This window comes from Mustela nigripes, chromosome 6 (genome assembly GCF_022355385.1).
Source record: "Mustela nigripes isolate SB6536 chromosome 6, MUSNIG.SB6536, whole genome shotgun sequence".
NCBI classification, from domain to species: domain Eukaryota; kingdom Metazoa; phylum Chordata; class Mammalia; order Carnivora; family Mustelidae; genus Mustela; species Mustela nigripes.
The window spans coordinates 8,934,115-8,947,033 of record NC_081562.1 but is presented as its reverse complement, the minus strand read 5'-3'; the positions used below and the strand labels follow the sequence as shown (position 1 = coordinate 8,947,033).

General features: G+C 52.2%; 1 protein-coding gene across 3 annotated transcripts in view; it reads left to right on the top strand.

The window, feature by feature from the left end:
- Positions 1-9,670: 9,670 nt before the first annotated feature.
- TAB1 (TGF-beta activated kinase 1 (MAP3K7) binding protein 1) overlaps positions 9,671-12,919 on the top strand; it is a 33,641-nt gene continuing 30,392 nt past the window's right edge. Inside the window, exon 1 of one of the 3 annotated variants that reach the window (XM_059401979.1) lies at positions 9,671-9,763. In XM_059401979.1, the coding sequence (XP_059257962.1) occupies positions 9,731-9,763 (33 nt within the window). In that variant the 5' untranslated portion in view covers positions 9,671-9,730. Of the gene's footprint in view, positions 9,764-10,025; positions 10,195-12,919 lie in introns of those variants that run through there. The other 2 variants (XM_059401978.1, XM_059401977.1) reach the window with 2 other exon arrangements.

The following is a 12,919-nucleotide window of genomic DNA, read 5'->3' as shown; positions in this document are numbered from 1 at the left end:
TCTTCTTCTTCCTCTTCTTCTTCTTCTTCTTCTTCCTCTTCTTCCTCCTCTTCTTCCTCTTCTTCTTCCTCTTCTTCCTCTTCTTCCTCTTCTTCTTCCTCTTCTTCTTCCTCTTCTTCCTCTTCTTCCTCCTCCTCCTCCTCTTCTTCCTCCTCTTCCTCTTCTTCCTCTTCTTCCTCTTCTTCTTCTTCTTCTTCTTCTTCTTAAGATTTTATTTATTTATCTGACAGAGATCACAAGTAGGCAGAGAGGCAGGCAGAGAGAGAGGAGGAAATAGGCTCCCAGCTGAGCAGAGAGCCCGATGTGGGGCTCGATCCCAGGACCCCGGGATCATAACCTGAGCTGAAGGCAGAGGCTTTAACCCACTAAGCCACCCAGGCGCCCCATGTGCAAATGCTTCTTAAGGGCAGGGACTCCACCGTATTCTCCTCTGGGACTTCTATACCTGGGTGTATGCCAAATCCTTTACTTAAAGCAATTCTATCCTCCTATCCAACCTGCAAAGGTGTGTTAAGTGTCTGCTGTTGGCTTGGGTCATGTTCCTGGGGCGCTGGGATCAAGTCCCCCAGTCGAGCTCCCTGCTCAGGCAGTCTGCTTCTCCCTCTTCCTCTGCCCCTCCCCACCACTCGTGCACTCTCTCTGCTCTCTTTCTCTCAAATAAATAATCTTTTAAAAAAAAAAATCCTGCGAAGGTGATGGGAAAATGACTTACATATAACCAATGAGGCAGAGGAAGCTCAGAGAGGTTAAGCAACTCATCTAAGGCCACACTGTAAGTGGCTGAGCTGGAACTTGAACCAGGTCCCTCTGTGTCCAGAGTTTGTGCACTCAATCACACCGTGTAGACAACCCTCTGTAATGGGCATACCCATGGTAGGTACGAGATGAGAAGTTTCTGTTGAATGAATGGCTGACAGGAGTGACAAATAGCTAGCTAGCTGTGCTCCAGCAGAAACTGACTCTGATCTTTCTTTGTCCACAGCCCTCTGGGTACTTAGGAAAGACACCCTTTGCCTTCTTTGTCAGCTCTTAACCATCTTCCAGCAAACTCCTCCTTCTCTGGGCTCCTGAAGCCTAGGGTGGGCAGTGGGGAACTGGGGTCTGGAGTGCCTGGAAATAAAGGATCCTCGAGGAACTACCAAGTGGGGAAACAGCCTGCTTGGCAGATGGCCCTGGGCTGGCCTCCGAAGAACCTGCTTCCCTTGGATGGCTCGGAAGCCAGGGGCCTTCACAGATGGAACCTCGGGACAGGTATGGGTGGCCGGAGCTAGGCCTGGGGATGGCTGGCCGGAGCCATATCCTGCAAGGACATCCTCCAGAGGGCTGAGCTGTGGGAGATAAGCTAGAATGGATTTTCCTAAGATAGCATATCAGGCGGGAGCACAGCGACCAAGGTTGGGAGCCAGAACCAAGACTGGGAAGGATCCCATCCTTGTTCGTGCTGCTGGGGTGGAGGATGGAGAACATTCCAGGAATCCACCTCGCATGTCTTTGCATAACTAGCTGCCACAAAAGGTGTTCCCACTGTGTTGGGTCAGCCGGATTGCAGTAGGAGTGTGGGGGGCAGTACGCAGAAACAATAGAAATGTGTCGCTTCCCAGTCCCGGAGACCAAAAACCCAGGTTTAAGGCGTCAGCAGGGTTGGTTTCTTCCCAGGGTGTGAGGGAGGACCTGTCCCGGGCTGTCTCCCAGCCTGGCAGGCTGCTGGCCGTCTCTGGCAGTCCTTGGCCTGTAGGCACATCACCCCTCCCTCTGTCGGGTTCACAGGACATTCTCTCCCTGCAGCTCTGGGCCCAAACTTCCCCTTTCCATGAGGACGCTGTCATAGTAGATTACCGACCCGCCTTACTCCCGGGCAATCTCATCTCAGCTAATTACCTCTGCAGTGACCCTATTTCCAAATAAGGTCATGTTCCAAGGCACTGGGGGTTAGGACCTCCAATATGAATTCGGGGCACACAAATTCAGTGTGTAATAGCACTGCTATGGAGTAGGGGGTCACAAAGATGTTCTCTGAAGCAAAGGAGCTCAATTCCTTCCTATCTGTGCGACTGTGGGCAAGTGACCTTACCTCTCAGGCCTCAGTTTTCACGCCTGTAAAATGGGACCTGTGCACACCCTTGAAAGAAGGTCCCAGCTGCTGCTCTTCCAGATCGGCTCTGGTGTTTCTGCCAAGATCGCAGGAGCAGGCTGCCCCTGACAGGGCCTGCGTGAAGGGGAGCTATGCAGGCCAGTTCCCACAGGGTGCAGGACTCCCTCAACCAGTGACTTTGGCTGGACCACTTTCCGGCTGCCCAGCCGACACTTTGCTAGGACCGTATTATCTGCTGTCTGAGAATCTGCGTACCTAACCCTCCCCCAGGAGTCAGACCTGCCTTCCTTACTCTTCCTCCTTTTCCCCTCAAATCCTGCTTCTCGGAGGACTAACCCGGAGTAACAGTAACACATCCCAGGAGCGTGGTCATGAAGATCGTGCCCACAAAGGAATATGCATAAAGCGCGGAGAGTAGTGCCTGGCACTTGGTAGCTGCTCAGGGGAAGTTCGCTCATTCACAAGCATTTATTCAGTGCCTGCGGTATGCACTAAACACTGGGGTTACGGAGATGAGTAAGACCTAGCCTCTGCAGGGCGCCTGGGTGGCTCAGTGGGTTAGCCTCTGCCTTCGGCTCAGGTCAGGATCTCAGGGTCCTGGGATTGAGCCCCGCATCGGGCTCTCTGCTCAGGAAGGAGCCTGCTTCTTCCCCTCTCTCTCTCTGCCTGCCTCTCTGCCTGGTTGTGATCTCTATCTGTCAAATAAATAAATAAAATCTAAAAAAAAAAAAAAAAAAAAAAAGACCTAGCCTCTGCTTTCAAAGAGGTCACGGCCTCTTGGAAGAGGTAAAGCAAAAACAGCCAAGAAATGGACGGTGTGATGGGAGGGGGGGCGGTGAGCATTCTGGAAGTGATCTCAGTGGAGCAATTCAGGAGAAGCAAAAAGCTGCAAACACGAGGACGCTCTTGTCTCTTTCCACCACCCACAACCTGTCCTGCATCCGGGAGGCGCAGGAGTCCTCAGATCCCGATGTGACCGCACCCTCCTCCAGCTGCCCCGCACCTGGAGACCACCCGGACTCCTACTGAGGTTCACACACTGCCCGGGGCCAGCCCCTACCCTCTGCTCCAGCTCTGGCTCGACCTCACCAACACTCTGGCCAGATGGGCCAACGCACCAGGCGTTATCTGGGTCACTTTCTTTCTCTCCCAACTCTTTGCTCCTGACAGGACCTTTGCCAGGAACACCCTTCCTTTCGGTGTCATGGAACCACCTCCTCCACATCTTTTAGGCACCAGTGGTCACTTCTCCCAGGAAGCCCTCCCTGATTTCCTAAGGCTGAGGTAAGCAGCCCTCATCTGGGTCCCCTAGCCCATCCCGGCATTTGTCACCACTCTGCTAGATCCTGGTTTCTCATGTGTTCCTCCCACAGGACTGTTAGCTGAGGACAGGGACCGTGTTTGCATCTGAAAATTTTTATTGTGAGAGATAGCAAACCCATACAGAAAAGGGAGAGAGCAGCACCAAGAAACCTTGTATGCCCATCAGCCCAGGTGACATAGATCTGTCCCCCTGGTCCCAGCTCTCCTGTTTCCTTTCTTCTCTTTGCTAAAATAAAGCAAATCATTCTCCTCCCCCTTATAGGCTTCATTGTGCTTCTCTAAGAAATTCAATAGTTTTTAAACCCACAAATGACTGTTTGTTGCAGTCATTTGTAACAGCCCCCAGTGGAAACAAGCTTATTATGAACATTTGGAAATGAGCGTGTATGCAGCCAAAGGACTAGGACACCTCCATTAAGATGATCCATAGGAAGACCACACAGCCACATGGCAAAATGCTTGCGCCAGGAAAAATCCAGAAAGGCAAAGAGCCCAATGCCAGGTTGTCTCTGAGCTCTCCTTCGGCAGCCAGGGTTCACCAGCCTGGGTTCCCAGCCAGAAGGGAGAGGTGAAAAGGAAGGTGGGCGTGCAGATGGTGGGATACCCTTCCAAACCTTCTTCAGCATCCTTAGGGTCATCTTTCCAAGCTGCTATCTGTGAACCAGGGTCCTGGCAGCCACAGAGAAGCCACACAAGGGACCAATGGAAACTGCTGACTTGGCAGGGAGCTGGCTGGAGGGCAGAAAGAGAAAGCCTACAACCTAACCCGGGGCTTCTTAGGTCCCTAGCCCTCTCCGCTCCCATGCTGCACAACTGTGTTTTCCTCTACAGTCTGGGCTTTAGAAGGGTCCCAGACAGGGGCACAGAGTGATCTGACATTCTGGGCCAGGTGTACAGTTCACAGTGTGTTGGGACCCGGGTCCCTGCCAGACAGCCCTTCCATGCGGGCTCCAGTGAGGGGGCCTGGAGCTCTGCCTGGCTGTCTAAGTGGTTATCAAGGTCAGTAGCTGTGGGATCTTTGTTCCTCTGGCTTGTCTGAGATTGACCGCAAACCCCAGTATGAACCAGAAAGCTGTCCTCGGGAAAACAGGACCCAGGTCACAACCCGGTGCCTGGGCATGCTGTCCCAGAGGAGAAGGGGAACTGTCCACAGCAGATTTCCCTGTCTCACTGATGTGGAGAACAAAGGCAAAAGGGCTATAGGAAAAATTAAATTTCCTTTGCAGCCCGCTGACAAGTACTTGGGACAGGCAGAGTGACCTTCCTCCAGGAGCTAAGCTGCCTCCATGTGAATCCTTTGCTGGAGGCAAAAGGCTACTTTAGCTCGGCATTAGCCCAACCTCTAGAATCCTGTAAAAATCCCTTTGGAAACTTCCTTTCTCTCTACCCACCCCCCAAAATAGACGTTATCAACCATTCTCCAAGCATGTGCCCCCCTGATAAACATGTGAAGGGTCTCATAAGTAAGGTTTTACTAGACAGCAGTAAATGACCTTTTTAAAACAACAGCTAGCCCCTATAGGTCTTGGAAACCTTGCTTCCAAGTTCCTTAGAGACTTATACTATCCCTAACTATCTCCCCATTTGGAAGTATATTATCAACCATTCTTAGGACCCCAATGTGGCTCTTTCTGCCCAGGGGTCCTGTCCCTGTGCTTTAAGAACACTTTTGCACCAAAGACATCTCAAGAATTCTTCCTCGGCCATTAGCTCTGGACCCCTCCAATACACCAACATTCCAAAACTGCATCACCCGGGAAACCAGACCAGAGGAACTTTGGGAGGAGGATCCACCACGGTACATTACGGAGGCGGTCAGGTGTGGAAAGAGGAGTTGGGGTGGGGAGCGGAAGCCCCAAGTCCTAGTCCCAGCTCCCCTTGAAGTCACTTGGGTACCTGGGGACAGATGGCCTGTTCCCAGCTGCCTTGTCAACCAACGTGATCTCTTCAGCTCTGCCTCTTCAACCAGGATGCTACACACATCTGCTGAGAAGTTTCTCTGGAGCCTGTGAGGAGACCAAGAGCTGAACTGCCACGGTTCCTGACCTCAGGATGGTCTCCGCAAACAAGCAGCGTGATTTTATTTATTTTTTTATTTTTTAAAGATTTTATTTATTTATTTGACAGACGGAGATCACAAGTAGGCAGAGAGAGAGAGGAAGAAGCAGGCTCCTGCGGAGCAGAGACCCCGATGTGGGGCTTGATCCTAAGACCCTGAGATTATGACCTGAGCTGAAGGCAGAGGCTTTAACCCACTGAGCCACCCAGGCGTCCCAACAAGCAGCATGATTTTAAATGATCAGTACTGACTGAGAGAGTAATTCTTGGGCTGTGGATTTAAAAACACACACACACACACACACAGGTTCTGGGGGCAACGGGGTGGTTCAGTTATTAAGCATCTGCCTTTGGCTCAGGTCATGATCCCAAGGTCCTGGGATCAAGTCCCACATTGGGTTCTCTGCTCAGCGGGGAGCCTGCTTCTCCCTCTCCTGCTCCCCTTGCTTGCGTTCCTCTCTCGCTCTCTCAGTCAAATAAATAAAAAACAAAACAAACAAACAAAAAACAGTTTCCAGGAAGGACTCTGATTTGATAGGAGCCATGGTACTCACGTGGGAAAGGAGCTGCAAAGATGGGGAGGCAGGGAACCACGGGGGTGTCTGGGGGTCTTCAAGCAGTTAGACCAGGCTGGGCGGTGAAGAGTGTCGGAGGGTCTGCCGACCTCACAGGGTTGCCAGAAAGGCCTTGGAGTCTACCACCAGGGAGTTCTTATCTACGACAGCTGAAGACTTGTGACCACAAATGCAACTCTTCGTTCGTTCTCCGAGGATACCAGCTGGGGGTCCTGTGATTCACTCCATTCTGACAGTGAGCGCCAGAGGGGGCACCAGAACCCCCAGGTTAAGGGCTGAGTCCCATGAGACTGCTCCCTGCTTCAGAAGCCTGTCATAGGTGGAGGGGCCCCAGGCCACCCCTGCTTCTGTCCGATTTGACTCTAAATCAGGCACAAAACTCAGGGAAAGAGGTACTTTGCTGATTTATTAAAAAAGGCTGTTACCAGGGGCGCCTGGGTGGCTCAGTGGGTTAAGCCTCTGCCTTCGGCTCAGGTCATGATCTCAGGGTCTTGGGATCGAGCCCCGCATCAGGATCTCTGCTCAGCGGGGAGCCTGCTTCGTGTGTGTGTGTGTGTGTGTGTGTGTGTGTGTGTGTGTGTGTCTGCCTGCCTCTCTGCCTAATATGTGATTTCTGTCAAATAAATAATAAAATCTTTAAAAAGAGAAAAAAAAAGGCTGTTACCAAAGACACCAATGGACTGCTAGATGAATAGGTACACAGTGGGGGATCTGGAAGAATCCACAGAGCGCAAGAGCTTCTGGGCATATGGAATATGGCAGGTGCCACCATCCCAGCATGTGGATGCCTTCAGCACCCCAGAAGCTCTCCAAACCCGCTTGGTCAGGGTTTTGTGGAGGTCCTGTGACATTGGGATGGCAGCTTAAATCATTGGCCATTAGCGATCAACCCAATCCCAAACCCCACCCCTAAGAAGTGGGGGCGGGACTGGCTAATCCCCTGACTGGATCCTCTGGCAATGGGGCCCCCACCTGAAATTATTCAGGACCTTCCAGCCACTGGTCATCTCATAAACTCCAGAACGGCTGAATGGGCTTCCAGTGAATAACAGAAGATGCCCCTATCACGTCCATAAACCGGAAAAGTTCCAAAGCCCTTCCAGAAGCTAGGAGGATGACCAAATATTGTAACAAAAGATGCTGGTGAGACCCCTGTCACTGAAGGATTTGGAAGCCAAGAACCAGAGATGAAGACCAGATGTGTATTTCTCATTCAATCACAACATCAGAAAATCGTGGGGCCTGGATTCAAATCCCAAAACCTACCTGTTGGGTGACTTGCTGAACTGGAGTTTCCTATTTTATGAAATTAGGGATGATTGTAGGACCACGTTGGAGGGAGAAAAAACTATGATGAAAAAGCATCTGGCGGGGTGCCTGGGTGGCTCAGTGGGTTAAGCCTCTGCCTTCAGCTCGGGTCATGATCCCAGGGTGCTGGGATCGAGCCCCGCATTGGGCTCTCTGCCTGCCTCTTTGCCTATTAAAAAAAAAAAAAAAGAAAAGAAAAAAAGAAAAAGCATCTGGCAAGTGTCTGCTACACAGGAGGCACTCAGGATGCGTTTATTATCTTTAAATAAAAAATTTTAACTTGAATATGATGAACATTAGCACTTACCACAGGATAGGTCTTTCGAAGGCGCCTCACTTAATCTGTTCTACAGAGGACCCTGAGGCTCAAGTGGCTTGTTCAAGGTCACAGAGGTGAAAGTATATTGGGTTGGGATTAGAATGGAGTGGGTTGGGCTCCAAATCCTGAATCCTTCCAGACTCTTCTTCAAAAAACTGCCTGGTCCCTCCCACTCCCTTTTGTGGCACGGACCGTTTACAGCCTCCTAGTATCCACATCTCAGTCCTTCTTTAGTGATGGAAACTGTAGCTGGGCCCCTGTAGCTCGGTCCAAAGTCTGGTCTCTTTACCTCCCTTCAGCTAGATTATAGCCAATGACATGTAAGGAGAAACATCAGGTGGAACTTCTGGAAGTCTCCTTATAAGGGGAAGATTGCTTGCAAGTAAATCTTTAATTTAAAAAAGAAGAAGAAGAAGAAGAGGAAGAGAAGTGCATCTTCCTCCCTTCCTCTCTCCTTCCTGCTGGCAGAACTCAGACGAAATAGCTGGAGTTCAAGCAGTCATCCTGGGCCACGAGAAGCTGTGCTCGTAAGACAAGATGATGTCACCAACCCAGACCTGAATGGCCTCTGCTTCCCTCTTCCAAATTATCAGCTCCTCTGTGGCAAGCCTTTCCTTCAGCATTTAAACAGGCTCAAGTTCCTCCCAACCTAAAAGAAAACACACTCGATCTCATGTTCCCTTCCCTTCCTCCTGCTCTTTACAGCCCACCAGCTAGAGAGAACTGCAGATTCTCAAGGTCTCCATGTCCCCATACCCCAATGGCTCCTCAACTCACTGTATCTGAGTTTCTGTGCTACCTTCCTACCTGAACTTCCCAGGACAAGGGCCTCTGGATGGCTAAACCCAATGGACTTTCTTCAGTAATCTTCTAACTAGATCACTCAAAAGTATGTGACATCGTTGTCCATTGCTCTCCTCACCCTGGGTTCTCTGTGTCAAGGCTCCCCCCCCTCTCCACCCCTCCTGCTCTTTCGATGTGGTCTTCTCTAGTCCACTCCATCTCAGGACTGATCTGACTTCTTTTCTTGCGTGTTTTAAAAAAACACCCTAAAATTTTCCAGCTGTTTTATTTATTTATTTTTTTCCCCAGAAGTCTGGGAGAATCTTTGGCAAATCTCTTTCCATCACAACCCCAACGAGTCCATGAACCAAGTCATGACAATTTCATCTAAATAAAATCCATCCCCTTGGCACTGGCAGCAAACCTACTATCATCTCTTGTCCTGAACTAACACAACAGTCCCTTAACTGGTCTTCACTCCAATGCTGCTACACATCTGTTCTGTACCTGGTAGTCAAAGGCATCTTTCTACCAAACACGTCCCTGGCTTGCTCATTAGTCAACAAGATTCCTTTGTCCACCACGTGAATAGCCCAACTCCAGCCTGGTCAGAACCCACCCCAGAGCCCTTCATCTCACATCCCCTCCACCTCTGCTCTAGCCACAGATCCCTTCTGGGACACGCATGCTTCTTGAAGCCACATTCACACGCTCCCTTTTCTCGTGCCTTGTGCACTAGATGTCCCCTCGGCCTGGCCTGCCCTCCACTCCCATGCCCCATCCATAAACTTCTCTTCCTACCACTTAGCCCACTTCGAAATGATTTACATATGTAAACGAAGTCCTCCCCAATTCAAACAGATTTCTGAGGGTGTCTTGCTGGCTGCTTCACCCCATAGGGCCAGGCATGGCCACCCAACGAATATTTATCAAGTGAACGAATAATTCACCGAACCCCACGCCCAAAGTGTTCATAAAGAACGCAAATCGGTGACATAGGGAGCCCCATCTGAAAAGCGTCCTGGAGAAAATACGCAAATAAAATAGGCTAGAGCCAATCATTTACAGAAGCCTTCCCTTTTCTTCCCAAGAGAGAAAAAGTGGAAGAGGGCGCCTGCGCACACTCTCCTCCATGGCTCCATCCCACTTTGGCCATGGGGTGGCGCTGTGGGCGTGCTCCCCGGCATCCTCCCGGCCAGCTTCAGGCCGCTCTAGCCGCCCTTCTCGCCTGCTCTGCTGGGAGGCGGGCGCAGCCCCGGGGGTCCCTCCAAGATGGCGGCGCAGAGGAGGAGCCTGCTGCAGAGCGTGAGGAACCGACCCGCTCTCCGGGCTGGGGGTTGGGAGCCCAAGGGGGGCCTGTCGGGTGCAGGCGCGGCTCCCTCTCCGCCGTTGGGCCGCCTCCTTCTCCCTGGCGAGGTGTGGCCGCCGGCCTCTCCTCTCCCGGTCCGGCCCCCCTCACTCCCGAGGACGGGGGCGCGTGCAGTCGCGCGTGCGCGCTGCCGCCCGGTCGTCGGGGGCTGGGATTCGCGGTTCAGCGACCCCGAGCGTCAAGGGCGCGTCGAGGGTGGGGTGCGTCCTGGAGCCGGAAGGGAACGTGGCGCGCTGCGGCGGAGATGGCCGGGGCGGTGAGCCCACCGCCGGCCCCGAGCGGCCGCGGGAGAAAAACAGTCATAGTCGCAGCAGCCGCTGGTGTACAGCTTATCATCTCCCCGGTTTCCTGCCAGTTGCTTTACGTTGTAAGCTTAGTTTATGTTAACAGCCCCGGGAGGTAGGTACTACAGTTACTCCCGTTGGACAGGTAAAGAGACTGCGGTACAGAGAAGCAGGCGGTCACTTGTCCAAGGCCACTCGGCAGGAGGCCACACGGCACAGTCAGGGTTAAAATCGGGCCGTCTGATTGCAGAAACCTGTTAACCTCTAGGCGCTGCGGAAGGCATGACCGGAGTGGGAGCCCGGGTTCTGGTCCTAACTCTTAACGCACTATGCCTCAGTTTCCTTAACTCTAAGGGGAGAGCAGGCCGTGGGAGATTTGTCCCGAGACTCACCCGTACCCTGTAGTCTGGACCCCCCCCCCCCCGCCATGGGTTTGTCGCTGGTGTCTTGCCCCTGTATCGTCCTGTCTCACATGCACGTAGATACACACACATCTTGGTGCCCTGAGCCTATTCTGACCTACCAGCATAGTGTGTGGGGCCCCTGGGGCCTCACCAGATGGGGCAGTCTGTTGTGCTTGCCTGTGCACTTGTCTGCCTCCCCTACTTAGGATCTATGACGGATCTCACCAGCGCTTACCACCACTAGGTGCCAGGCACTCAATAAATACTGGTGAAAAAAAGCATTTGTAGCCATGTCCAGGCTTGGCGTGGGACTTAGAGCTACAGCAGACACTCCCTCCTGCACTTGGGCCTGAAAGCATCAGAATCAGAGGGAGGGATGACCTTCAGGGCTGTGTACTAATGACCAGCTTTGTGTAGACTGTCTTTTGAATTTGCCCTTCCACCATAGCAATTCCCAGGTCTGCCCAGTGGGGACTGCTCTCTTCCCCCTCCACATCTTTGGCTGCCCTTTTATTTGACAAGTGCTCTGCAGGTCAGCCTTGTCATTGAGTTAGGTAGGCCCGGCCCTTTGCTTTGTGAGCTCCCAAAGGGCAGGGCCCCTGTATAAATTTACCCATTGCAAAAATTCCAGAAATACAGGCTGGACTGTAGAGTGCTGGAAGTGGTAACTGCTGTGGGCCAGCTCGGCTTCCTGATGGGAGGGGCGTCCAGCTTCCTTCTTTCCTGGGTATAATGGCGCTGAGGAGACTCAGGTTGGACAGAAGCTTTGCTAGCTCCAGAATGTGTTCCTGGGTGGAAGGGGAATCCTTTCAAGACAGGACGATTAGCTTTGAGCAGATAACATCATGATGAGAGGCAAGGGGATGACAGAGATGTCCACACAAGTCCCGTCCCACCCTAAGGATGACCAAGACATCTCTGCTCACAGGGTGTCTGAGTGTCCAGGCTGCATATGTTGCTTGCTGACTGGCTCTCCACTGTCCTGAGTCTGGTAGGAGCAGCTCAAATACCAGCATTGAGCAGATGGCCTTGAGGGTTCCTAGTCTGTGGTTGTAGGACCTGGGGATACAAAGATAAGAAGTGTGCACACCCTCGGGGGAGGGAGCCTCTACTACTAACACAGTGTGGAAGGCACTGTGTGGTCAGTGTTGAGAGGCCGTGGCCGGCCTGGTTTGACTGGGTCAGTGGAGGCTCGCAGGAAGGGCTGGGGATTTGCTGGCAACATGGTGCCGGGTGGGCATGCTGGGGCCAGGTGGCAGAGCACTGAGGAGTTTCACCTTTGTGGTCCCCAGCCAGCATGGTACCTTGAAAGGTCTTTTGAAGAAAAGAAGAGCTTTTGAAAATCGCTTAATGTGTTCAAAGGAACTTGGGCCCTTCGCAATCTCACAAAAAGTTCCAGCCCCACAGGGACTTGGGCAAGTCACTTAACATCCCTGAACCTTGGTTCCCAACGGAAAAGACACCCAGGAGTGTTGTTAGGATTAAATGAACTAACACATGACTGTCCTAGCCCAGCATGGTCACAGTCCAGCCATGAAGTGCCACCTTCAGTTCTGAGCATTTAGCTGTCACTGAGCACTTACTGTGTGGCCAATACTGTGTTAGTGCAAGGGAAACTTTCCTCACGAAGCCTCTGTTCTTTTTTTTTTTTAAAGATTTATTTATTTGACAGAGATCACAAGCAGACAGAGAGGCAGGCAGAGAGAGAGAGGAGGAAGCAGGCTCCCCGCTGAACAGAGAGCCCGATGTGGGGCTCGATCCCAGGACCCTGGGACCATGACCCGAGCCGAAGGCAGAGGCTTTAGCCCACTGAGCCACCCAGGCGCCCCGAAGCCTCTGTTCTGATAAGGGAGACAGTCCCAGTGAGTAAATACAGATTGTAAACAATATACCTATAGCCTCAGTTGGTGCTGGGAGGAGGAGTCTCCTCCTAGAATGGTGGAGGGGCCGTTTTAAGAGTGGTAGGGAAAGATCACTCAGCATCTGATGGGATGAAGTAGGGGAGGGAGTATCCCTGGTTGAGGGACCTGGGATGCCAAGGCTCATGTGTTTGGGGAGCACCAAGGAGGCCAGCGTGGCTGGAGCTGAGTGCATTGGGGGAGTGGGGGTCACCAAGGGACCTTTGTGGACCCTGGTGTGGACTTTGAATTCTATCCTAAGTGTGCTGTGAAACTCGGTGGTTTTTAGGGATTATTTTAGGTTTTTAGTGGGGGCTGTATTTTGGAGGACGAGCTGGTCGGATTTGCTGGTGGATCAGATGGTGGGTGTGTGACCGAGGAAGAAGAGTCAAGAAGGATTGCAATGTTTTTAGTTGCAACAACTGTGCCCTTGACTGAGATGGGGAGTCTCTGGAAGTCCAGCACACTTGGGGCCGAAAGAATCAGGAGTTTGGTGTGGCCTCTGC